General features: G+C 30.9%; 3 protein-coding genes across 5 annotated transcripts; 2 read left to right on the top strand and 1 right to left on the bottom strand.

Annotated features, from left to right (window-relative positions):
- The first annotated feature begins 3,340 nt into the window (after window positions 1-3,340).
- Window positions 3,341-9,484, top strand: LOC105800418 (uncharacterized). 3 transcript variants are annotated; one of them, XM_012631544.2, is made up of 11 exons: window positions 3,341-3,459; window positions 4,368-4,541; window positions 4,967-5,486; window positions 6,012-6,156; window positions 6,324-6,434; window positions 6,564-6,954; window positions 7,222-7,464; window positions 7,685-7,754; window positions 8,126-8,304; window positions 8,790-8,856; window positions 9,125-9,484. In XM_012631544.2, the coding sequence occupies exons 2-11, from the start codon at window positions 4,404-4,406 to the stop codon at window positions 9,259-9,261; spliced, it is 2,001 nt and encodes a 666-aa protein (XP_012486998.1). In that variant the 5' UTR covers window positions 3,341-3,459; window positions 4,368-4,403; the 3' UTR covers window positions 9,262-9,484. The 3 variants fall into 3 exon arrangements, with proteins under 3 accessions (XP_012486998.1, XP_012486996.1, XP_052476440.1); XM_012631542.2 differs by having other exon boundaries at window positions 3,366-3,507; XM_052620480.1 differs by having other exon boundaries at window positions 3,373-3,405.
- A 1,578-nt stretch (window positions 9,485-11,062) lies between these two features.
- Window positions 11,063-14,784, top strand: LOC105800417 (eukaryotic translation initiation factor 3 subunit H). The gene is made up of 11 exons (XM_012631541.2): window positions 11,063-11,315; window positions 11,411-11,527; window positions 11,681-11,784; window positions 12,046-12,112; window positions 12,366-12,499; window positions 12,582-12,630; window positions 13,243-13,314; window positions 13,414-13,515; window positions 13,610-13,677; window positions 14,067-14,219; window positions 14,474-14,784. The coding sequence occupies exons 1-11, from the start codon at window positions 11,226-11,228 to the stop codon at window positions 14,529-14,531; spliced, it is 1,014 nt and encodes a 337-aa protein (XP_012486995.1). The 5' UTR covers window positions 11,063-11,225; the 3' UTR covers window positions 14,532-14,784.
- Window positions 14,785-16,018: 1,234 nt separating this feature from the next.
- On the bottom strand, window positions 16,019-19,410 carry LOC105800416 (probably inactive leucine-rich repeat receptor-like protein kinase At3g28040). The gene is made up of 2 exons (XM_012631539.2): window positions 17,698-19,410; window positions 16,019-17,605 (listed from the first exon to the last, which is right to left on the bottom strand). Exons 1-2 carry the CDS (start codon window positions 19,185-19,187, stop codon window positions 16,129-16,131), a joined length of 2,967 nt encoding a protein of 988 aa, XP_012486993.1. The 5' UTR covers window positions 19,188-19,410; the 3' UTR covers window positions 16,019-16,128.
- Between the last annotated feature and the right edge of the window lie 5,856 nt (window positions 19,411-25,266).

The raw sequence follows: 25,266 nt of genomic DNA, 5'->3' as shown, positions 1-25,266 counted from the left end.
AGACGACAGTGAGTTTGGTTTGGATAGCAAGGCAGATAGGCAAGCTTCCGTTTTGGTAGCATCAAAGAAATGAGACAAAAAGTGTCGTTATTGTACAAAGTTAGGTCACGTCAAAGTAGATTGTTATAAACTACGAAATAAAAGAGCTACTGAGAGTAACGAAAAAGATGTAACTGGTGCTTAGAGGTGCTCATGGGCGGGTCAGCCAACAAAAAATTTTAGCTCAGATCCTAGGCAGGCTGACCTACCAAAATACTGCTTGAAATTTTGTCCAGGCCCGGCCCGAAAAAAATTCCTAAGCCCGGGCTGGCTCGGCCCATTTTTTAATAAAACACCAAAAATTTATTTTAAAAATAAAAAATAAAAAAAGTATTTTAAAAATATTTTAAAATTAAAAAAATAAAAATATATATTTATTATAAACGAGCCTCATTTTTTTCCCAAGCCCATATTTTGGGCCTATATTTTTACCCAAACCCTCCTATATTTCAGGCTGGCCATCGGGCAGGGCTGAGCCGGGCCGCCCAGCCCATGAGCACCTCTACTGGTGCTAATTTGGCTGATGAAAGTGGTGATGATTTCTTATTAGTGTCAACGAGCGATAACTCCAAGCTCACATTTGAGTGGATCCTAGATTCGAGATGTTTTTTCCACATGTGTCCCAATAGAAAATGATTCTCCACATACAGTTCGGTTGAAGGTGGAGTTGTGCGCATGGGAAACGATTCATCTAGTAAGGTAATTGGTATTGGTATTGTTAAAATTATGATACACGATGGGACGATTAGGACACTCTCAGATGTCAGGTATGTACCTGATTTAATAAAAAATTTCATCTCCTTGAGTATTTTAGACTTGAAAGGATGCAGAATCAACATCTAGTCGAGCGACATTAAAGTATCTCGTGGAACTCTCGTTTTGTTTAGAGGTAAAAGAATTGGCAGTCTTTATATTTTGGAAGGTTCTACAGTAACCGGTGAAATCATACGTCCCTCGTCCGTTACGGAGTCGAAGTTAACTCGTTTGGAGCGGAGGCAACTTGGTCATAGGAGGGAAAAGGTTATGACCATTTCGTTGAAGATATGTTCTCTTTTGGATGCATGTTTTGAAAAGTTAGGGCACTGTGTTTGTGAAAATCAGACTCGAGTTAGTTTTAATTTGGCAGTGTACAAGTCAAAGGCTAGAAGTTTTCCAGATTCTAAGCACAAATACGACTCAATTAATTCCTTGCATAGTTCAAGATAGGCCCGTGGTGGGCTTTGACAAAGATGACATTGTGGAAATATGAATCAAGGTGGAGATTTGTTGAGTATGACTCCTATTTCGGTCAAATTTGAGAAATAATTTTTCAGTTAAAATCTGTTTATTTGTTTCAATCAAACTCTGCTTAGTCTAGATTATTTTATTATTATTTGACCTATGAATTTGACCTATAAATAGGCTCTTTTACAACTTTAAAAAATACACCCATTAGAGATTAGAACTCATAGCACATTTAGAGAATTTTGTGTTTACGTTTTGAGGGTTTTTTGTTTTCGAGTTTTAGGGGTTTAGTTTTTATCTCCATCTTTTGTACTATTCGTTCTTTTACCATTATAGTAAAATTATCTTTGCCTGTGATTTTTTATCCTATTTAGAGGGGGTTTTTCCACGTTAAATTTGTGTGTTTAATTTCTCAATTTATTCCGCTATTTTTTTTACTTGTTGCTTCATCGGGTCGATCCCAACACAAACTTTATTGAGTCGAGATTCGAGTCTTGGATGTTGTCGATCTTTTCAAATCCATGAGACCTAATTGTCACCTCCGCATGAGAATAAACAAATCCGTACATTGAGCAATGGAGCTTAGTGGTGCTAACATAATTTGAAAACAATGCATAAGCAAATCAAGAGAGCAATTAGCTATAATTTTCATCTATGTAAATCCTTATATTATTTTATTTGGTCTCATCATCTATTTCATTAAAGCTTTCATATGATTTATCATTCGATTTAAGTCCTGTATATGAATAAATTAATATGCCTCTAAGGCTTTACATTAACATATCCAGTATCACACTTAGATTCAAATCTTAGCGTCATTTCTATCTCAATCTCATTTTCAATCATATAACATTTTCATATCAATATTCACATCTCATTTCCATAATCGAATATTTTAATTAGTTTCATAGCATCACAGACCCCTAGGGGTAACATTCAATGATCAAGTCAAACATAAGCTATTCAAGTATTTCAATTCACATTTCAAAATATATCATTAACCTTGTAGTATTTATGTTTTGGCCCCTATTAATCGAACACAAACTCAATACCAAAATGTGGATTAAACCACCAACGCACCTATAAATCCACCCTTTGATCATTGGTACATAATCAAAATAATACATATTTAGCACTCATCGGTGTATAATTGAAATAACATACTACCGACGCTACCATGTAAATGTACATGTCCACCCATAGATCATTAATATGTAAATGAAGTAATACATGCTTAGCACTCATCGATGTATAACCAAAGTAATCGTTACCAATATTAATATAATGAATCTTATGATATGTTAACTATACTCGAACTCTATCCAAGACCATTTAATAGAGGTTTATAAAATCAACATATTCATTACCCAATTCCTTTCCTAGTACTTTCATTTCATTATCATGCTTTCACACATCTTTCATGCATTCATCAAATTTTCATAAATTTTCATCAATTCATAACATAAATTCAATATTTTATTAAAAATAATTTTATTAAATATTTTATTTTTAAAACATGTATTTAAATATGTCGGTATATTACCATCTTAAAAATCAAATTATTATTTATTTTCACTTTGCTTAGGGAAAAAAGGAAATTACGTACTATTTTTTACTTTATCATTTCTAAATAATAAATTTATTACATACTTACAAAAAGAATAATTTATCATTTTAAATTTGATTTTAAATAATATATTTAAACATGTTGATTTGCACGTTTACTCGGATATTCATACTTAATCCAGTTTTTCTTTTTTTCTAAAATTGTATTATATTTCTAAAAGAGTTTATCTATAATTTTCATTAAATCCATTCTTAAAAATTAGATGAATCATGCTCAAAAAATCAATTTATTTAATTTAAATTTATTTATAACACTATTTTTAAAGAAAAACGAGTTATCAAACCGACTCGGTTAGACCGACTCTGATCTGAACAAGCATTTTTCTTAAAATTTCAGGCCGCGAACCGGCCCAACCAGGCCTGTCCATCAACCCCTCTAGTATTGGCGCCCTTTTGGAAATTGGACCGATAAAACGACGTCACGGTAGGTGAATAAATAATATAATAAATACTCCGTTAATTGAAAAGGAAAGAAACGCATTGTTTACCAAGGATTCTCACATAAGGAAAACAGTGGTACTTGAGTGATCCTCTCTTTAAAACCTCCTGATGATTTTCTATATAAACAAGGCAAATCACAAAAAACCCTAAAATCTGTTCGCGTTTTTTATTTTTAAAGTAGGGTGAATTCTCATTCTCCTCTTTGTTTTTTACCAGTACTTTCCTTTTTTTTTTTTGAGTTCTACATTGTTTTTTTTTTGTAGAGATTTTAATCAGTATTTTCCGTGAGCTTTTTGTGTGTGTTTTTAGTAAATTTCGAGCAGATTTTCCTTTTGGTTGCTAAACTGTATAAGTTTCTGTGAAAACTTAACAAAAAAGCATCTACATTGTTATAAAGTTTGAGTTTTGTTTGAAAAAGTTCCAACTTTTTTGTTTGGCTATAATGGGATTCTCAATTATGATTTTCTTTTTTTTCCGTGGGGGGTTAGATTATTTGAACGTGTGTTGAAAAGGAAATTACTTCACGATTATTAGTTTTCCAAGTTCTGATGCAACAATCTAAACTTGGGTTTTCTTTTGTTTTTTTTGAATTTCCATAATTTGCTTTACTGAATAGGGTTACAGTTTGTGCATTTGGATTATTAAGTAGATTTTATTGTTTAATGTATGTGCTTGTTTCATAGACTTGGAAATTTGTGTATCTATATTTATATAAATTTTGATGTTCTAATTATTTGTTTTATATAGATTTTATACAATCATGTTTGTGTCTTGCTTATGTATTTTTCATACTATATATTTCTGTTCTGCAACCATTATTTCCAATATTAACAGATTTGTTGTTTGACTTTGAAACCATAAGATTTGTTTCAATAGAATAAGTATATGCATCTTGGCATAAGCTCTAGATTTGTGTTTGCTTGTAACAGTCATTAAATGCCTAATTCAATAGGTTTAATTTGATACACAAACCTTCTTAAAGAGACTAACATGTTCACTTCCACTTCCATAATTTGTTTGCTGCTGTATACATATAGGAATTGAAGGAGAGTAGTGCATAGGCTCAGGCAATCATGGCCATCTCAAGTGTTTGTCCAACTGAGGATGCTGTTCAAGCATTTTTGGAGCACTTGGTTGATCCTTTGCTACCTTCTAAATATGCAGTTCGGGAAACTCCATCGCTAGCTACTCAGGAATTAGTAGCCAAACAGGTCCCTTTCTTTACTTCACATAGAATTACGTTCCGATTTTCATTCTCACCTGTGATCTGTTACTTTCTCTTTGTGTCAGGGGACTTGTGTTCTTTTAATAAGTTGAATTGCTTTATCTAATGGTAAAGGAGGATTATATGTTCTTTCAATAAGGCAAATTTTGGAGTTGTAATTGCATTTATATTGAAATGAGACTACCTTTTCCCAGATTACAAACTTTTAGTGCTTTTGTTACATATAAAAGAATTTGATGGTAATGTTTTGTTCGGAATGAGGTAGGACTGTCTGGAAATGACTAGAAGATAATATAAAAAGTTTGGTTGGGAGTTGATGTCATGTACCCACTTTCTTCAATAGATGCATAAATATGTGGTCATTTAATCCATTCTTATATTTCTTCTTTTCCTTTCAAAATTCTCCTTTAGGTACATGCTGTTGTGTTACTATACAACTATTTCCTAAGGAAAAGACATCCGGACTTAAGGTATCTAGATTTTGAGAATTTTTGCAAGTGGGCTTTAGTTTTGAAGCCAAATTTGAAGTCACATATGAAGCTCATGGTAAGGACTGATGATACTGAGTTGAGTGAAGTTGAAAGTCAGTTTTCACTCCTTGAGAAAGCCATCCAGGATGCATGTGTTATATCCAGAAGTTTAGATGCTTTAAGCGCCAAAGGGTTGCCAGTTTCGAAAGTTTCCATTCTTTTGACTGACCTGTCAAAAGAGAATTGCATCTTGCTGGATGGTAGCATCACTAGGGGTGTACATTCATTGATTGAAAAAGATGTGAACGAGTCCTGTTACAGTCCAGATTGTTCTATTGAGTCCAAATATATGAGTAAAAGAAAAAAAGTCCCCAATAAACGTGCACGAGATGAATTGGATGCTAATGAATGTTGTTTCCAGCAAATTGCTTTCTCAGCTGTTAAAGAAGCAACAAAGAATGGTAAGCCACTACCATTTTATGTTAATGTTGAATAAATACTTAAATTTGCATTTTCTGGTAGTTAGTGTAAAGATGGTGATGTTAGCCTTTTATTGTGACTAATATTAAAATTTTGAATTCTGAGTGGTTGCATTTATCGAAGCCTTGAAAAATTAGGATTCTCTTGTGTTCTGCTTATTTGACCAAGCAGTCTAGTTTGTTGGGGGTTATGACCCTCAAAGGACCCTCCAAATATATGGAAAAACTTTGAAAAAAAATTAACGGAGTTGTATCCAACACTCACAGTCGAGTTTAAGTTACATGGAGGAAATGTATTCAGAGAGAATTATTTCTATTTAAATGTGTTTCCAGTGTGTGTAGCATATATAAAAACTTTGAAAAAAATTTAACGGAGTTGTATCCAACACTCACAGTCGAGTTTAAGTTACATGGAGGAAATGTATTAAGAGAGAATTATTTCTATTTGAATGTGTTTCCAGTGTGTGTAGCATATATAAATGCTAATGTTTGTGCTAAATTGGGCAGTGATCAGTCAAAGCGATCTTAACATTATTGAAAGCCATCTTGTACGTTCTTTGAGTAAAGACAAGACCGCCACTCGCTTTTATATCATGCAGTGCGTTCGAGCAGCAAAAGCTCGTTGGATTCCTATTAAGGACGTATTTGACAGGTTTGGTTCTAGTCAATGCTTGTAAGATGATGTATGTTTTCTGGTTAAGAAATAATTTTGTCACCCACCAGAGAGGGAGTGCCCGAACTTTTTTTTTTCTGTGCATGTTTCCTTTTTTGTTAAAAAAATTCATTCTAAATTGCTGATGAAGCTTCTTGTATTATTAGCTTGCGAGGACCATTATTGCAAAAGGTTTCCTCCAGATGGATGCACTCTCCTGTTGTTGAATACTTCCACCTGCTTCCTTATGCACCGATCATTTCTCAATGGTTCTCGAGGTTTGTTATACTTATTTTATGTAGGCTAAATTACTTTCACCTGCATAGGGCCAAAAGATGTAATTTGTGTGTGTATGCACGCATGCATTTTTCTTTTGGTTAATCATCTCTATGCAAATTGTGTTGCAGGGATGTCTTTCCTATCAGTTTCGAAGAACAGGAGTATGTACAGGAAGTTGTAAATGTAAATGGCTTTGAAATGACCGAAGAACCTTCAGAGCCCGAAGTTCAAAATAACAGGAATAAAAATCTGTTTGATGGTGGTCGAGTAGAGGCTTCCAGAAACAGCAGCGATGCTGAATCAGAGAAGCAGAATAAGAAGAATGATCATTTTACTAATGACTTCATGGATGCCATTAATGGGCCTTGGAATATGGATATGGACAACCCTTCTGTGGTTCACAATGAAAAAATGTCTACTTCAAAAAATGTAGCTGAGAGAGTCCAACATGATTCTCTGCTAAAGAAGATTACTTCTCGGGCAGAGCATGATTTAAATGGCATGACTGATGTTGCTAAGGTGTGTCCTGATTACTGCTTTTGATTTTGTTAACAGTTGAAAAATGCTAATTAGATTCGGGCTCTTTAAGGAACTAGTAGATGCCGTATTTCTTTACACAGTCTGCATACTTCACTAGGAATATTTCGTTAGTACAGTCAAGTTCTGGGAATTTTCCATGCTTACTCATGCTGAGTTAACCATCGAAAATTGTTAATCAGATTACTATATTTAACCTTTTAAGCTTTATGTTCTTTTGTCTAGACATCCTATGTTTTTTTGATGCAGTTTGAGGTGGCTAACTCAGCAGTTCGAAACCTTAATCAGCACAAGAATCAAAATGTTATCACTAGAAAAGCAGCATCGAATAATACGCCTGGTCAAGCTGGGATACTTATGGGTAATCATGCTTCGGTTATATGTGAATCCAACTCCAAATGTTCAGCCAAACTACACAATGCCATCGCGTCAAAGGATCATGTCTTGTCGAAAACTGCTCTGAGAGTTCTACTTAATAAAAGGGATAAACTGGTATGATTTTCTTTTGTTCAAATGATGAATGCCATGCCACCTTCAAATATTTGACGCACAAAGATTTTACTAGCATGCAGCCGTAGACCATATATTTAATTCACAACATTATAATCCATCTTTTAAAAGTCCCATTTTGAAGTGATTTGTGCTCCTTTCTTTTTTGTTGATGGATTACTTGATTATATATTCTCTTTGGTATTTTGGTTTGTATCTGCAGGTTCTTCAGCTTCGCAAAATTGGAGATGAGATTGCTCAATGTGATAAAAAAATGCAAACAATCTTGAATGGTATCTTTACAAACTTAATAAGTCTTACACCGGTTCAAGTTTATATATATGAAAGAAGGTCAAGATATTATTAGGTGATTTTACGTAAATGCGATTACCTTGTGTTTCTCTATAGTGAGAGTGGATTTATACACAAAAGCATTGCCCTTTTTCGATTAATTCACAATGTTGGATATCATATTCGTTGAGAGCAGTACTGGTTTTAGATCCATAGATCCTAGTCTCTACTTTTTCCTACTGTTGTAGTTGGATTAATATTTAGTCATTGGATTTCTTAGCTCTTCTTTCCAAATTGTCATTACTTTTAGATTTGGAAGTAACTTTAATTAACTCGAAGCTGATTTGGTAATATGTTTTCCAACTTTGTATAGGTGGTGAAGATGATTTGGAATTAAAATTAGATTTGGTCATAGAAGGTTGTAATGATGCATGTCCAGAAAGTACTGGCGAAGAGAGGACTTCCAAAGATTACGAAGACCCATGTTGGGCCCAGTGCAAAAAACGAAGCAGATCCTCAGAGGAAGCATCCAGCAAGCATAATCCATGTCAGGCAAGTTTAATCAAATGTCCTCAACTTTTCTTTCCATCTATGAATTCAGAGCCTGGTATGTTGGATATGGGTATAAGAACCAAAATTTGGATGTGATCTTTATGATAGATCCATAAGAAACTAAAACTACAATTATCTCTGGGGTAAGATGTAAAGACATTCATTATCGGCAATCCGAAAATTAAAATGTGGTAATATATCATGTGGTCTTTTTGTATTGACCAGTTCTCATATGCTCCAAAAGCCCCCATAAAGTGGTAGCTGAGGCCATAAGTCGTAATTGGAACTTACAGGCTTTACCATTGTTTAGTATATTATGCATGCGCAGATTATTTAGCTAACTTGACCTAAAAATACCCACTGAATTCTCATGTTATTTAAATACCACTCCGAACAAGTTTCACAATTTCTATAACTGGCTAGATTGCGTTGTCATGAATAAAAAAAAAAGGTATATAATGATCAATATTTTTCTCATTGCGCAGGAGCTGGATGGTATATGCAAAGACAAGAACTGGGTATTGCCAACTTACCAAGTATTCCCATCAGATGGTAAACTCTTTTAACTTCAACATGCAGTCGGAATTGGTATATAATTTAATACAGTATAATTGATAAGCTTGTCCCTTAACCCGAAATGATGAGGCTTTCGAGGGATGATTGTTCTGTGACTGGAACATGTTGAAATGATGAGGCTTTCGAGGGATGATTGTTCTGTGACTGTAACATGTTGTCTAGAACTAAGTTACTCGTACTTGGGTATCGTAGAAACAAGAAAATAGTGCAAAAACTAACATTACCCTTTCGAATTATTTTGAAGGTGGATATCAAGCCAAGGTAACTGTAAAAGGGACGAACTTCGAGTCATTGAGCTTGGGTGATGCATGTCCAAAACCCCATGAAGCAAGAAGCTCAGCTGCAACAACGATGTTGGCCAAGTTGCTTGACCATGTCTAGTGGGTGAAATGAAACAAACATTAGCTTCTTGATTTTGGTTCCCATCATATATATTCAACTTTTTATAGGACGTCCTATTAGCTTGCTTACAATAGTTTGTTAGCTACTTCTTTTGGTTTGAATATTTATACGTCGTGATTATATGATATGATTACGACTGGAAAAAAATCATTAAAATAGGATACAAAAATATATGATGATATGAAAGATCTTTTTCTTGTTATGATCATGTTTAATATATTTAATATTTTGATTATCAAAATGAATTCTTTTCAACTTTGTCACTCAATTTTTAGGGTGTTTTTCGTTTTAGCCACCCAAAAATTAAATCTCTTAAAAGCGGTTAATTATATGTGCTGCATCATTTTTGTATTTTCATTCTAGTCATCCAACTTTTAGGTTGTTTTAAAATTGGGTAAAGAATTGTGTGTATTATTTTAGTTTGTACCGCTTTATCACTATAATTTTTATTTTTAGGTGATCAAAATGAAAGTAACTTAAAATTGGGTAACTAAAATAAAAATGTAAATTTGATGTGGCGTATATAGTTAACCGCCGTTAGAACTTTTAACGCTTGGGTGATTAAAATAAAAGTGTCTTAATAGTTGAGTTATTAGAATACAATAATTTTACTTTTGAGTGATCAAAATGAAAACGATTTAAAAGTTAGGTGATCAACTAGGAATTTACCCTTAATAATTTTATAAATTTTGAATTGCTCATAATTTGTATTAAAATTTTAAAGCATCTGTGCATCTGTGTCACGAGTTCGTTATTTTTTCGTGTTTTGTATTGTAATTGAATTAAAACAAGTCTTTAAGTGCTTGCTCATTGGTCTATTAGTTCTAAGGTTTGGTATATATATAAAAAAACATTATGAGTAAACAGAACTATTAGAATAATAAATAAATAATTAAACTATATACTTATTCTTAATATAATTTTTTATTGATTTTGGTTGGTGTCATATAATCATTAAATAATAAAATTACAAAAATATATCTATACAGAATACATATCAATTCGATAATATTAATAGTTATCAAGTGAATAAAAAATTGGGCGTGGGCCAAAACGTAATTTTAACTAAAATTCAGGAAGAATGTGTGGTGTACGTTTAATTTAATTAGTCAAACTTTAGAAAATCTATACTACAGAGGCCTTCCTTTATGACAAGTTTTCATGGCTTTTTTATTTATTTATATATTATTATTAACATAAAGGTTAAATTCCAAATCGAATCCTCTATCTTTTACTATATATAAAAATGGTTAAATTTTAATTTCGATTATTATACTACGTTCAAATTTTACCTTTTACATGATTTAGTAGCTCAACATTTATATTACCATTACTTATTAATTAGTCTAAATACTTTATTTTAATTTTTAATTAAAATATTGACGTGAAATTTAAGAATTATTAACATCATTAAAATTCTCTATTAAATTCAAATCTATTACGATGTCAATTTTTTATCACATGGCTATTAAGTGAATATTTTTAATTTTAAATTTTATACCAATAATTTTAATAGAAGATTTTCAGTACCAACTAGCCCTAAATTCTTAAGTTTGAAAAGTTGACGTACTAAATTATTAAAATAAAATTATAGAAACTAAATTTCAAATATATGAAAAATACAGAAACTTAAAACAAATTGCAGCATTTAAATTTTAACCTTATAATTTAACCCAAAAATAATTAACTCCCAAAATCATACTAGTTTATAAATAATTTAAATATATATATAATTAAAGTTGCGGTTGAAGTGTTGATGAACTTAAACACCAAAAATAAACCCAAACTCCAAAAAGCCCAACAGAGTCCAAAATTTTTAATAAAATAAAAGTGAAAACGAAGCAAATTCTAGGGTTTCTCCTCCCTGCTATTGTTGTTGTTGTTGTTGTTGTTGTTTTCCCCTTATTTTGCTAACAGAGCCTTCTCAAAGACGACATTCAACAATGGCGAATTCAATGGCGAAGTCTTTCCTTCAAGTTGCAGCTACTGAAGAGGTTGTTTCTCCTCTCAGAGTTGTCCAGATCGAAGGCCTGGTATTCCTCTTTTATTCTCTTTTATATATATAATAATAATAATAATAATAATTTTGATTTATACGTCCTTATCAATGAAATTTGAACTTTTTTAGGTGATATTGAAAATAATCAAGCACTGCAAGGAGTTTTCACCGGCTCTGGTTACCGGCCAACTTCTTGGATTAGATGTTGGCAGTGTTCTTGAAGTTACCAATTGTTTCCCTTTCCCGGTAATTCCGCAAATATCCTTATTATTATTATTATTATTATTATTATTATTATTATTATTATTATTATTATTATTATTATTATTATTATTATTCTGTTTTCATGTTTTCGATTTTGAATTAGAATGTTTTTTTATGTTCTAATCATTGGTACAGATCCGCGAGGAAGATGAGGAGATTGAAGCTGATGGAGCTAATTATCAGCTTGAGATGATGAGATGTCTAAGGGAGGTTAATGTTGATAACAACACTGTTGGATGGTAATGTCTTGTCTTTTTTGCTGGCTAGCATTCTGTAGTTCTTGATGGATGTTGTCTTAGATACTTAAGGAATTATGAATCATAATGCTATTTATGATGTCAGTTCGGTTCGGTTAATAGCGGATGGTGATACCATTCTTGCTGTATGCATATGTTGTTAATAGTTATATTTATTCTAATAAATTGTACTTTAGTTAATGGTAAAATCGTATACTCCGTACTTTTGTTTAATGCAGTTGTCTTTCCCTGGCATATTTTCAGGTACCAATCAACGATTTTGGGTTCATATCAGACAGTTGAGCTCATTGAGACTTTTATGAATTATCAGGTAGAGGAAACATTTTTTAACTTTGGTGGCAATTTTATTGTGAATCTCCTGAATTGCGTATAAGCCTGTTGCTAATGATGAACACGAGATCTCTCACCATTCTATGGATGATAAAGAAAAATAAAACCTAATGTAAAAAGGGTTCTATATCTGTTTGCTTGGACTGACAACTTTTTGTGCCTTTACATTCAAATTCACTCATCAAAGTTTAGTTCTTCATTTTTTTTATCTGCTTAATTGGTAAACTGTGCAGGAGAATATTAGGAGGTGTGTATGCATTATCTACGATCCTTCGAGGTCTAATCAAGGTGTCTTGGCTCTTAAGGCTTTGAAGCTATCTGATTCTTTTATGGAACTTTACCGAGCTAATAGCTTTACTGGAGAAAAGTACGGTTTCTCCTTGCTGTCAAAAAATTATGAATATGAATATCATGTGATCTCATATTGATGGTCTCTCTTGCTGTTATAGGTTGAGGGAGAAAAACTTGTCATGGATGGATATTTTCGAGGAAATTCCTGTAAGCTTCTACCGCTTTGACTGTTTACTACCTTTATTAAGTAATATAATCAATCATTGAGACTGCATTATCCTTTGATCATACTGGTGTACCTTTGATCATACTGCACCTAATTCAAACAAGTGAAGCATCATGATAATTGCTCTCATATGATGAATGGCCAACTATTTCAGCAGTGTTAGAATGTGAGATGAAAATAAACCAACAAGATTAAGAACCCGAAAATCTGATCCAATCAACCTGAACCCAAACCCAAATCTGATCCGAATCCTATTTGATTTTAGGAAGTCAACAATCCAAAGCCAATATTGCTCAAATTTGAAACGAAAAGAACCCGAAACTGCTGACCCAAAAAACATAAATGACCCAAACCAAAAACAACCAAACCTGAGACTATCTGAACCTGAAATTAACTGAACAGAAATGACTTGGGAGTTTTAAAACCCAAATTGACCCAATCCAGAACTAACCAGATTCACTCAATATTGAGGATTTGTCATGATTTTTATCCTGTAGTACTTGGAATGTTACTGATAAGTTAGTTTATTTGCAATAGAAACGATAATCGTTCCCACTTTCATGTTAATTTTTGTGATACTTTTGTAATGACAGATCAAAGTCTCAAATTCTGCCCTTATCAGTGCCTTTATGACTGAGCTGGAATCTGACACTCCAGTTACACAGGTGCACTATATAGTGTTGATTAAATAATTTTTAGTTGTACCACAGTAAAAGATCTTGTATCTGTGAAATTTGTCTTCTAACTATAATTTTTCACTTTAGTGTGATTATGATCGTCTGCAATTGTCAAACAATCCATATATGGAGAGGAATATGGAATTTTTGATTGAATGCATGGATGATTTGTCAGTGGAACAGCAGAAGGTATGAATTATTGTTTCTCCCATATTACTCCGGTGTCATTTCTGTTAATTTTATGTTTAACATAAATAGCATTTCTCTATTTCCCTTTTGGCAGTTCCAATTTTACTACAGGAGCCTGTCACGTCAACAAGCCCAGCAACAGGCATGGCTTCAGAAAAGAAGGTAGTATACTTGATCTCTGTCGCTCAACTCTTCATTTTCCTTGAAGTGCCCTTCAAGGACCCTCCAAATGTATGGAAAACCTAGAAAATAGCTTAAGATACCTGTGGTGGAACACATACCTGTATCCACATTTACACCCTAGTCTGAGTAACATAGCTTGAGTTATCCATATTATTGAAATGAATTCCATCTGTTGGACTTATGAATGATTTTACTGGGAAGAGAGGGGAAAGGAAAAAGAAAATTGTTTTCCAGTGAAAGTTAAAAGTTTGAAGCTGCCTCTCTTTTACTTGGATAAACATATTTTGTTTTATGAAAATGCTTCGTATTGTGCTTTTGTTCCCTTAATTCACCTAATTTTATGTATTTCATCTCTTTCGTAATTGTAGGGCAGATAACATGCAACGAAAAGCTGCCGGGGAGGATCCTTTGCCTGAGGAGGACCCTTCAAATCCCATCTTCAAGCCAATCCCTGAGCCATCACGGTTGGAGAGCTTCCTCATAACAAATCAAATCGCAAATTACTGCAACCAAATCAACGGGTATGTCTGTTTTAGATCTAACAATTAATTTTTAGGATAACCTGACTGACATAACATCTCCTGCAGGTTGACATTGTGAAGTCTAGTAGTGGTTATAATGTACCTTTTCAACCTGTTTCTTTGATTTTTTTTTTTTTTTGTTTCACTTGTAGTTTCTTCCTTTTAGACCGGAATCAATGCACAGTGCAACATAATTGAAAACCATGCCTTTCCTTGACCAATCTTCATCTAACGGTGTTAAAATAATTTTGCAGGGTTTCTGGGCAGAGCTTCAACAGATTGTATTTAATGAAATCGTTGCACGATAACTGAAACTCGCAATGTCGTCTGCAATTTTTTGCAGGTATAAATGATGCATTGTCTAGATTAGCTGAAAATTTTTGCAATGTCTGAGTAGAATTATAATTTATGGTTGTGATTTTTATTTGAAGATGAATGTGATTGAAAATTTTTCCCATGCTGTTAATGTTTTACATTTAATCTGTAAGCCTGATCATTTGCCCGCATTAAATCTTAGTATTACTATTTGAATATGAAATGACATTTTTCGTTGGATTTCACTAAATATTTGAATATATGTTTAATTATTTTCTTTGCATATTTGAATTTTAGTTTATTTTTAAATTTAGGAATTTAGCCCTATTTGAATTTATAATTAATGTTAAATTGAGAACATTCGCAAAAGAATTTTGTTAAATTAGATTGTGGTATTTTTAAAATGAAAATTGAAGTCGTCGATGTTATGTTGATTTAAGAAAAAAAATAGGATTTCCACTTTGCTTTTCTAAGTGGTGCTTAAGAATTTATATAACCATATATTTAGAATCGAGAATTTTGCAATTTCAGAATCAACAATCATCGTTTGTGTTTTCAGTTAGTCGGGTATTAATTTAGTTGGGTAGTGAAAATATGTTTAAGTCGCATTGATTTAGCTGGATAATGTTGAAAATACTTTACTTGTAGATATTTGATGATTTTAGGAGTTTAATGAAATTAAAAAAAAAAAAAGGATTGTGGGTCTAATTGAATTTTTGTGATTAATTCAAAAATTTTAGGAGAGCTGAATTAAAATTTTAAAAATTTGAGTGATCTAATTAAAATTTTAAAATTAAAATTTCCAAATCTTGACGCTGATGCCCAATGAGTGTCATACACTATCAGTTAAGATGATACATTTAAAGGTTTAAAAACAAATATAATTACCTTTATTTTTAAAAAGAATATTGTTTATAATTGTTAAAAATATATAAATAGAAAAACATTAAATTTGAAATTCAATACCTGAAACGGAAACAAATAATTATAATAATATTTAATTATATTTAAATAAAGTTAATAGTTTTATTTTGATGTCTTTCAAAAATTTTTATTTACATGAGCGATAATGTATTGTTTTATTATTAATGGGTGGTACATGACTGATGATGTATAAGGATATTTTTGTCATTTTATATAAAAATAATAAAATATACACATAGAATTTGAACTCAAACTTACAGCTTTTAACATGTATGTATTTTTCATCTAATCAAATATTGATATTAATTTTTATAAATATATTTAGTATATAATTTTATTTGTGCGTATGTCATAATCAAGAATAAAAGATACATTTGGTAAATATGAAATTAATATGATATAACATGATTAATTTTTATATATTTGGTTTGGAATATTTACTAATTTGTGTTTTGTATATTTGCATAATTTTGATAGAAAAAAAAAAAAAATATGACATGCATATAAAAATTTATTAAGTATATTATTAAAGGAGAAATTAGTAATCAGTAATGCATAAGTGAACTGAAAATCGCATGAAGTTATCATTAAAGGAGAAATTAGTAAAATTAAAAGAAAATTTCCAATAACAGAAAAATAAAAAACGAAAAAGAAATAGCCTCTTTTTTTTTCACAATGGTTCCATTCTTTGTGGAACCGGGGTTTTGATAACTTGAAGTATTTGCACCACTTCCGCCATTGAAGGCCTGCTTGAAGGTATCTGAGAAGTACAAACCAGTGCTAATTTCAGCACTGGAAACACCTCATCTTCTGGATAATCACCCATACCTAGATCAACACAATCCAACACATTCCCTTGCTCGACGGAAACTCGAACATGATCACTCAGTATCACGACATTATCTTCCCCATACTCAACCGGCCTTCGTCCGGTCACAAGCTCCAAGATTAACATCCCGAAACCGAATACATCACATTTCTCATTGACCCTTAAGTTTTGACATGCTAGCTCTGGTGCTACGTATCCTAGTGCACTCTGAAACCTGTTGCTGATCACATGCTTTTCGAGCTTCGTTAAAAGCCTTGCTAATCCAAAATCCGAAATCTTCGGATTGTAGTTCTCGTCGAGGAGGATGTTACTTGGTTTTATGTTGTAATGGATTACTGGTGGCCTGAATGAGTGGTGCAAGTGAGCCAATCCTTTAGCTGTTCCAAGGATTATCTTGAAGCGGTTGGACCACGAAAGTGGTGGGGCTGTAGCTGGTCTTTCATGGAGTTTTGTTTGCAAGTCTCCATTAGTTGCATACTCTGTTATCAGAAGTTGAGATTGAGGTGTCCAATAGTATCCTTCCAGTGATATCAAATTCGGGTGCCTTGCTTTTCTGAGAACTCGAACTTCTCGGTCGAAGTCTTCTGGATACTGAATCATGTTCGATATCACCAGCTTTTTGATTGCTACGAATCTTCCTTGAGGATTCAATGGGACCTTGTAAACTGTTCCGAAAACTCCTTCACCGATCTCTGCAGCTTTGTTGAGGAGGATTTCAGGGTTGCCGATCCCATTAGTCGATAGCTTTGAATCGAACAAAATGAGCTTGCCTGCGGTTGGACTTCCGGATCTTGTTGAACTTGAACACATGCTTTCCAGTGCTGTCTCCACAAATTCGAGTCGCCTTTGAACTGAAATGTTTAAGAGGCTGATAATTATCACCCCGCATACAATCAGAACAGCTGCTGAAATTGCGATAATGGCAGAAACACTAAGGGAGTTACGATGATGGAATCTTATCGGGTTTGCAGATTCGTTTCTTCGCCTATGATCACCCATTCGACCCTTATACGCATCCGGATCGAGAACTAAAGGTTTCGGCACATTCAACTTACACGGTCCTTTCAACAATGGCGAACAAATCCCCAAATTTCCCTGCAAAGCACTTTGATCCAAGCTTGGAAATATGCCTCCTACAGGAAGCCTACCTATAAGTTGATTGTATGATACATTCACAGCAAGAAGATTTTCCAACAACCCGAGCTCTTTTGGAATTTCTCCACTTAGTTCGTTGAATTCGAGTTTGAGAATCTTAAGCTCGGTCAACTTCGAAATCGATTTCGGGATTGAACCGGTTAGATTGTTGTGAGATAATGTCCTACAAAACAAGATACAGTTTTGCATAATCATTAGTCCAGGAAATCATAGCTTACATCATAATAAAACAAAAATGCATTAATGAGAACTTACAGCGAGTACAATGACGAACAGTTGCCGATCTCATCCGGAATCGGCCCAGTCAATGAGTTCCCATCTAATTGAAGAATAACCAAGCTCCCAGATTCACATATATCCCCTGCAACATCACCGGATAAAGCATTGTTTCGAAGATCTAACATGGTCAGGTTTGGAAATAACCCGAGTTCTGGTGGTATGCTTGATTCAAGCTTGTTCCAAGATAAGTTCAAGTACCTCAGGTTAGCAAAAAGCCCCATTTCTGCAGGAATTGTACCTTCAAGATTGTTTCTAGACAGATCCAAGTTTCGAAGAGACTCGAAAAGACTACTTGAACCTCTTGGGATCGAACCGTTTAACCTATTATCAGAAAGATCCATATCTTCCAATCCCAGATCAAATAAACCAGCTGGTATGCTACCAACGAGCTTATTATTTGACAATCTCAAATATTTTAGAGTTTTGAGATTACCAGTTGATGATGGCAAGCTACCTGTTAAACTATTGCTTGAGAAATCCAAGTGTTCCAAGCTGCTTAAGGTACTAATCCATGAAGGAAACTCACTGGTGAACATGTTATATGATAAACTGAAGAAAACCAATGAATTTAGTCTCTGAAGAGAATCTGGAAGTGGTCCGCTGAAAAGATTATGGCTGAAATCCAATGAATTTAGATGAGGACATAGTCCAATATCTGCAGGCATTGGTCCTGAGAAGCCATTGAATTGTAAATGGAGCTGTTTTAAGTAATGCAATGCTAAAACACCTTCTGGAACTGACCCAGAAAATGAATTGTAAGACAGATCCAAAGCTCGAAGCCGATACATCGACCAAATCCCAGAAACAAAATCTATGTTACCAGAGAAATGGTTTTTGGAAACATTAAGATAATTCAAATATGAACATTTAGACAATGTGCTCGGTAATTGGCCATCAAATGAATTCTCAGATAAAGAAAGGAATCTAAGTGAAGAACAAGTTTGAAAGAGTTCTTCAGGGATTGAACCCGAAAGAGAATTCCTGGAAAGATCGAGGAATCTAATAGAATTCATGTTAACAAAAGTGCTAGGAATTGACCCAGAAAGATTATTATAACTAAGATCAAGCCTTTCAAGACTGTTAAGCACACCAAATGCCCGACCAATTATCCCACTGAAATTGTTACGAGACAGTGATAATACCTTCAAATACTCCAACTTTTGTAGCCCTTTGCCGATCTTTCCCGATAATCCTAACCCATCAAGAGATACCTCTGAGACACGACCGTTGTTTGGGTTGCATTTGATGAACCGCCATGAACAAGGCGAGTTATCATCTTCATTCCAGGATTCAAGATAAGATGAAGGGTCTTTGATATCTGATTTGAACACTATCAAGCCAAGTACATCATCGTTGAGTTGAACGGAAGAAGATTCATCATCTCCCATGCAATAAAAATCCATGCAAAGAAGCAAGCAAATCAGAAAATGAAGAGAACCCTTCGTTAACATCCCCATTGTTCTCATCTTCTTTTTGAAACCCCACCCTTGAAATTAAGCTTTTTCAGTGCTCAAAAACAATGGGTTCGTTCATAGTTTTTTGCTAAAGAAATGCAGGTTTTTTGGGTCAGTGGTAGTACTGTACTCACGAGAGTTCTTTTTCCAGTTTTGAGATGAGGATTCTTTCTTATAAAAATAAAATAAAAACTTGAGAAATCGAGAAAACAGTGAATCAAAGTGAATATGAATTCAATATACTGACATTCTTAAATTTGGAGCTCGAATATCAATTTTACAGTCATGTCGTCCTATCAATGGTTTAATGCTATAACCAATCCTTGTATGCTTTGTATTTTTAATATTTAGTCCCTCTATTTTTAATTTGATTTAAAAATTAAAACCCAATCCACAATACTCTTTGAATATGTTTTAGTAATTGAGTTTTAATTTTTAAACCCAGACTTTTTAATATTGAAGTGCTAGTTAAATTTGATGAAGTTTATTAATTTTAAATAGATAAAATTCGATTAAATTTCAAAAGTTTTAAAAGAAATACAATGACTGCATGTAACAATTAAACAAAATTGCAAGTCAAGATTTTGAAGAGTTTCAATTTTGTTATCAACTAAGGCATGGAAACACCCTTAAAATATGCTTCAAATCCTTATATTCTTTATAAATTAGAAATTTAGTCCCTCTATTTTATTTTTACAAATTTTTCATGCTTTTCAAATTTTAAAATTTAGGTCTACTTATTGATACCATTAAACTATTTCTGTTAATTTTAATGACTTGATCTTTTGAAATAAATAAATAAAAAAAGAACATTATAATAAACCTTAAATTAATAGAGGAATTTTAATTGCTGTAACGATTGGGCTCGCATTTTAAATTCAAAAGTAAATCTAAAATCCTTAAAATAAAAATAAAACTAAATTCTAAATGCTCAGAAAATATAAGAACCCAGAACACATTTTAACCTTTATAATAAATTTGAAGTTTTGAATTTCAGTTATTTTTCTTACTACAAACAGATTTTTCTTTTTAATATAAATATTCCACTTAAATCAATATAAAACTAAAGTGATTTCTTAAGTTTTTTATAGTTAATATTTTATTAAAAAATATTCAAAAACCTAAATTCTTAGCCTTTTACAACAATTTCAAATTGCTCACTTACTATGTTACGTTACTAAGGAGAGCGTGAAGTGATGAGACAAAGCAAAAACAAGTGGTCGAAACATTGCAGATTTTCCAACACGACATCCATCGAACCCATTTTCCATTTGTCCCTAAGCTTAAAGTTAAAAACTCTTATCTGTCAGATTCTCCTTTTTTTTATTTATGCCATTTTCATCCACGCTTTTCTTTCCTTTTTTGCCTTTCGTTTTCTCAATTATTTTTTCATTCAACAAATTAATAATAGTCATTACACATCATTTTCTTTGAATTATTAGCAAATATTGAATTCACGATTTTTATTTTAATTTCTGATTCATCAATGATAGGAAAAAAACGACATGACAGTTACAATTTAGAATTATACCAATTTTCTTTTACGATTTATTATCACTATTAAAATAACAATTTTATAAAGTAAATATTTTTAACTTTTGATATAAAATCAATAAAACACACAAAACTTCTTTATTTGTTTCTTATTTTATTTTTAATAAATACATTTTATCCGCACCAAATTCTTATATTCATTTTGTGTCCTATTTTTCTGTTTTCATATATCATCCACTCTTTTATAACAATAAGTTTATTGTAAAAATGTTTTTTTATATTTTATTTTTATCCGTTATATTAATAACTATCATCATAAAGTATAATAACAGTCTATTATCTTAAATTTTAGTAAACTTAGTTTTATTTCCAAAATTATAAATTTTATATGTTTTTATTAAATATAAATAATCTTATAAATTAATATTATTAATATATTATAATTTTTATTTAAAAATTAAAATTTTAATAAACATCTACACAATCTTTTTTATTTATTTATCTCAAAATATATTGTTTTAAAAAATAAAATAGAAGGTGGAGGGGCCCAAAGCAACGTGCGCAGTGTTCACAAGATCCAAGTTAAGGTCACGGATTGCATTTAGCCTTAGCCTTAGCAATGGGTGTGGGGGGAATTTGGGTTCACAAGATTTCTCTTTTTTGTCCTTATTCCTGTCTCTCTTTTATATACTTTTCTTAATTGTATTTAATTTTTTTAAAGTTTTTTTTAATTTTATATTAATTTATAAAAAATATTATACTTGGGTTGTAGTCCGCAATCAGACCACCGTCCATAAAGTCCCATCCCCAATCAGTTTCCTCTGCAATCTTGTTTTTTAATTGATTTTTGTGAAATATATTATTCTTTGATTGAATTCATATTATCGATTTTTATTTAAGTGTATGATTACATTGGTATTATAAAATAATTCGATATCAATTCAATTTAAATAGTTTTATATACTTTAAATAAATTATATTACTACGATAATATTTTTATATTCCTTTTATTAAAAATAATTATTATAAATGTTGAGATTTGAATTTATGTAATCCGTAATTATAAAAAAAAATCACCACTTTAATCAAAATTTTATTTTAATATTTTTATTCATTTTCATATTGTATACTTCTATATTGTTATTTAAGTGTGTGATTGAATTGGTGTCACAAGTCAATTCAACACTAATTCACTCAAGCAAATTACCAAAATAGCCTTACATATTTTAAATACTTTTTTAATTTTAAAACCAATAAAAAATTGTAAGTGTTATGATTTAAATCTATGCCATTGACATCTACAAAATCTTTTCATTACCACTCCAACCAAAATTTTATTTTTAACATTTTATACATTCCAGTGTTATTATACAAATTATTTCACTCACATTGTTTGCATATCTATGTTATTATTTAAGCGCGTGATTAAGTTGGTATCACAAGTCAACTCAATACCAACTCAAGAAAAATGGCAATATCATGATAAACAATTCGAGTGCATTTAATATCCTTAATCTGATGGATTTACCTATTTAAGTTTCTTTTACTCACAATTTAAACTAAATTTTTATTTTTATTTTTACTTATTGTATATGTGTTGTTATTGTTATTCTCAAATCTTACGCTTCATTATTTATTATATGTTATTTTAACTGCACACTTATAGTCTAAATATGTGATTTCCACACACATGTGCATGTGATAAAATTTCTAGTTGGACATTAAGGTAGTGTTTACAAAACCACATAGTAATTATATTTTGATGTAATTTCTTGTAATTCCACAAAGACGACATGTTTGAGTAACTATTATAATTGGTGGGTCCCACCGAATTGGATGTAATTGGAGCACCTCAATCACACTTTTCAATTCTCAGGGAGGCTAAGAATTGGAGTAATTACACTGAAATCCCATTTTAAAAAATTATTTTTATGCAAGTTATTAAAATTATATTATAAGCATGAACATGTATGAGTGCTTGGGATTGTTATGACAAAAAATTTGTTATATTATAAATCCTAAAAAATATATTATAAAAATAATATGTATTTTTAAAGGTTATCTATCATAAATTTTATATTATTTTTACTAAACCTATGTATTATAAAAAGAAATATAATCTAGCATAAACCTTTATCCAAATTAAGTTTTATAATTAAAACTATAAGCTATTTCGATTGTGAAGTCAAATATTATAAGGTCAATGTTAATTATGCAAATATATCGTTTGAAATAATGGTGCTATACACAAGCACAATAGACAGTTCACGAACTCTTTAATTTATAACATTTAAGGCTTTGAAATGTGGTTCAAAAAATATTTGTTGTTATAAAAAAAATTCATGTTAACACCACCACCTAAGTATAACATAAGAAAAAAAATTGAATCATACTAGCATGTTGCATATTTTGTTACTTTAATTATAAGTGAAACTGAGATGATTCATACTTCGAAAAGTACATGGAAGAAGGGAGCTTGATAATCTTAATGCTGCAGATTAAGATGATAATGAACTCAATCAAAGACCAACAAATGATGATAAGGAACATATATTGAATATTAAAGTGGGAATAATTGAATTAGAACAATTAAATAAAATTACATATGATATTTATTTTTCTTTTTTAGTAATTGTACTATCAACTGCAGTTTTAAATTAATATAATAATATAATTATTTGATTTTAATTTTTGTTATTTGTTTAGAAATTATTTTATCATACTAATATTTTTATAGTACCATTTCAAAAATATAATTTTTTATAATAATCAGTATTTTTTAAATAAAATTATGTAACCATGTAATTACAATTTGTACTATCAAACATGATGACATAGGAAATTACGATGCAATTAAACTATCAACGAAATTACAATTTCTAGAAATTACAAGACTACCCTAATAATTATATTTTCATTCAATTACACTGTACTATTCAAAATAATGAATTTAAAATTAATAAATTTTATTTATATCTTTCAAAATTTTATAAATTTCAAGATTAAACAATTTATATTTTAATTTTTAAAAGAATTATCAAAATTGATTGATGGTTTAGTTAAAATTTTATTTTATTTTTAGTTTTATGTTTGATCTTTAATGTTTATCTATATGGTATATTAAGCTCTTACTTGAGTTGATTTTACAGGTTAATCAAGTAATAATTTAGTTGGGTAATGATTAAAATATCATTACTTTATAAAGTAAATTCTATTCTTTAGTTACGGAAGTAGGGCCCAATTGATAGAAAGTATGAAAGATGATGATTAAAATTATTATTATACTAACTAAAAATTGCCACTGTTGTGACAAAAAAATTAGAAAACGTTATTAATTAAATTATAACTTTTTTTAGTTAAGTGATTAAAATGAAAACTTATCCATAGTTAAGTGACCAATGATATAGTTTACCATATTATTTTAAAGGTATTTTTACCTTTTATCATTTATATAAAAATATAAAAATACACATATAATATGATTTTAACTTTAAGACACTATAATTTTAAACATTTTTACATTATAGATTCTGATAATATTTGCTCATTTTGACACAATGTTTAAAACTATCCATGGTCCCTCCCAACCTATAAATAGGAGGATGTACACTTGAACTCATGTTCTCCAGCATTGACAATAATATCATATCAATTAAATTAAAATTCGATTCATTTAAAAATATATTTATTAAATAGTTGATTACCGAATGTATGGCAATCTGTTTTTTTTCTTCTTGAGAAATGACACATTTTAATGTTTAATCTTTTGTTGAAAAATGTGATAAGTCCAAGCATTCACGTGCTTTTGTCATTTATTTTGGTCAAGTCTAATTTCTAAATAAAAATCTATTAAAGTAATGTAAATTTTACTCAACACTAATTTTTAATAACCCAAATTAAAAAACAAAAATAAAAAAGTTTACCTAATATTTCCTCATCAATTTATAAAGTAGTACCTTATTGTATATTCTTATAAAAATTATTCTTAAAAAAGTATTTGCAAATAAAATTTTAACACTATTAGCAAAAGTTATCGTTTTAAATTTTAACATTTAAATTCGATTTTTATTTTTTAAAAAATCATGTATGTATTTTAATCTTATTAATGGGATGGATCCGTAAGGTACTCTATTTCATTTAACTTTTAATTTTAGTTTGCTTCAGTTTAGTTCGATTAATATTTACGTTGTTACTAGTACAAGAGGGTGTGAATTCAAGTTCGCTGAAACACATTATTTTCTTATTTAGGGATTAAGATAGGATTATAAATTATTTTAAATATTGTATAAAGTAAAAAAGATAGAATGGAAATTACTTGAAGAAGTAAAATCAAATCAATCAAGTCACGGGCAAAATAATCCAACGGCAATAAGTGGCTTTTGATTGGATCAACGTCCAATATTAAGTATAAATAAATAAGACAACTTTATCGGGTAGTAAAATGATATTTTTGGTGTTACATGATTGTCAATTTCACTCCACATTCATATGTAACATCGATTAGATTCCTATCAAAGATTTTCACTACTTCAAATTTCAATAAAGCTTAAATTTAAATTCCACACATCCATAATTTATTTATTTATTAAATTATAGT

Source organism: Gossypium raimondii, chromosome 9 (genome assembly GCF_025698545.1).
Source record: "Gossypium raimondii isolate GPD5lz chromosome 9, ASM2569854v1, whole genome shotgun sequence".
NCBI lineage: Eukaryota > Viridiplantae > Streptophyta > Magnoliopsida > Malvales > Malvaceae > Gossypium > Gossypium raimondii.
The sequence above is the reverse complement of the archived record's forward strand: the minus strand, read 5'-3'. Positions and strand labels throughout refer to the sequence as shown.

Coding starts and splice junctions, on each gene's coding strand:
- LOC105800418 (XM_012631544.2), top strand. CDS start 4,404: ATGGCCATCTCAAGTGTTTGTCCAACTGAGGATGCTGTTCAAGCATTT. Junction 6,157..6,323: donor ATTAAGGACGTATTTGACAG/GTTTGGTTCTAG, acceptor TTGTATTATTAG/CTTGCGAGGACCATTATTGC. Junction 8,857..9,124: donor CCAAGTATTCCCATCAGATG/GTAAACTCTTTT, acceptor ATTATTTTGAAG/GTGGATATCAAGCCAAGGTA.
- LOC105800417 (XM_012631541.2), top strand. CDS start 11,226: ATGGCGAATTCAATGGCGAAGTCTTTCCTTCAAGTTGCAGCTACTGAA. Junction 11,785..12,045: donor GATAACAACACTGTTGGATG/GTAATGTCTTGT, acceptor GCATATTTTCAG/GTACCAATCAACGATTTTGG. Junction 13,516..13,609: donor TGTCAGTGGAACAGCAGAAG/GTATGAATTATT, acceptor CCCTTTTGGCAG/TTCCAATTTTACTACAGGAG.
- LOC105800416 (XM_012631539.2), bottom strand. CDS start 19,187: ATGAGAACAATGGGGATGTTAACGAAGGGTTCTCTTCATTTTCTGATT. Junction 17,606..17,697: donor TGTTCGTCATTGTACTCGCT/GTAAGTTCTCAT, acceptor CTTGTTTTGTAG/GACATTATCTCACAACAATC.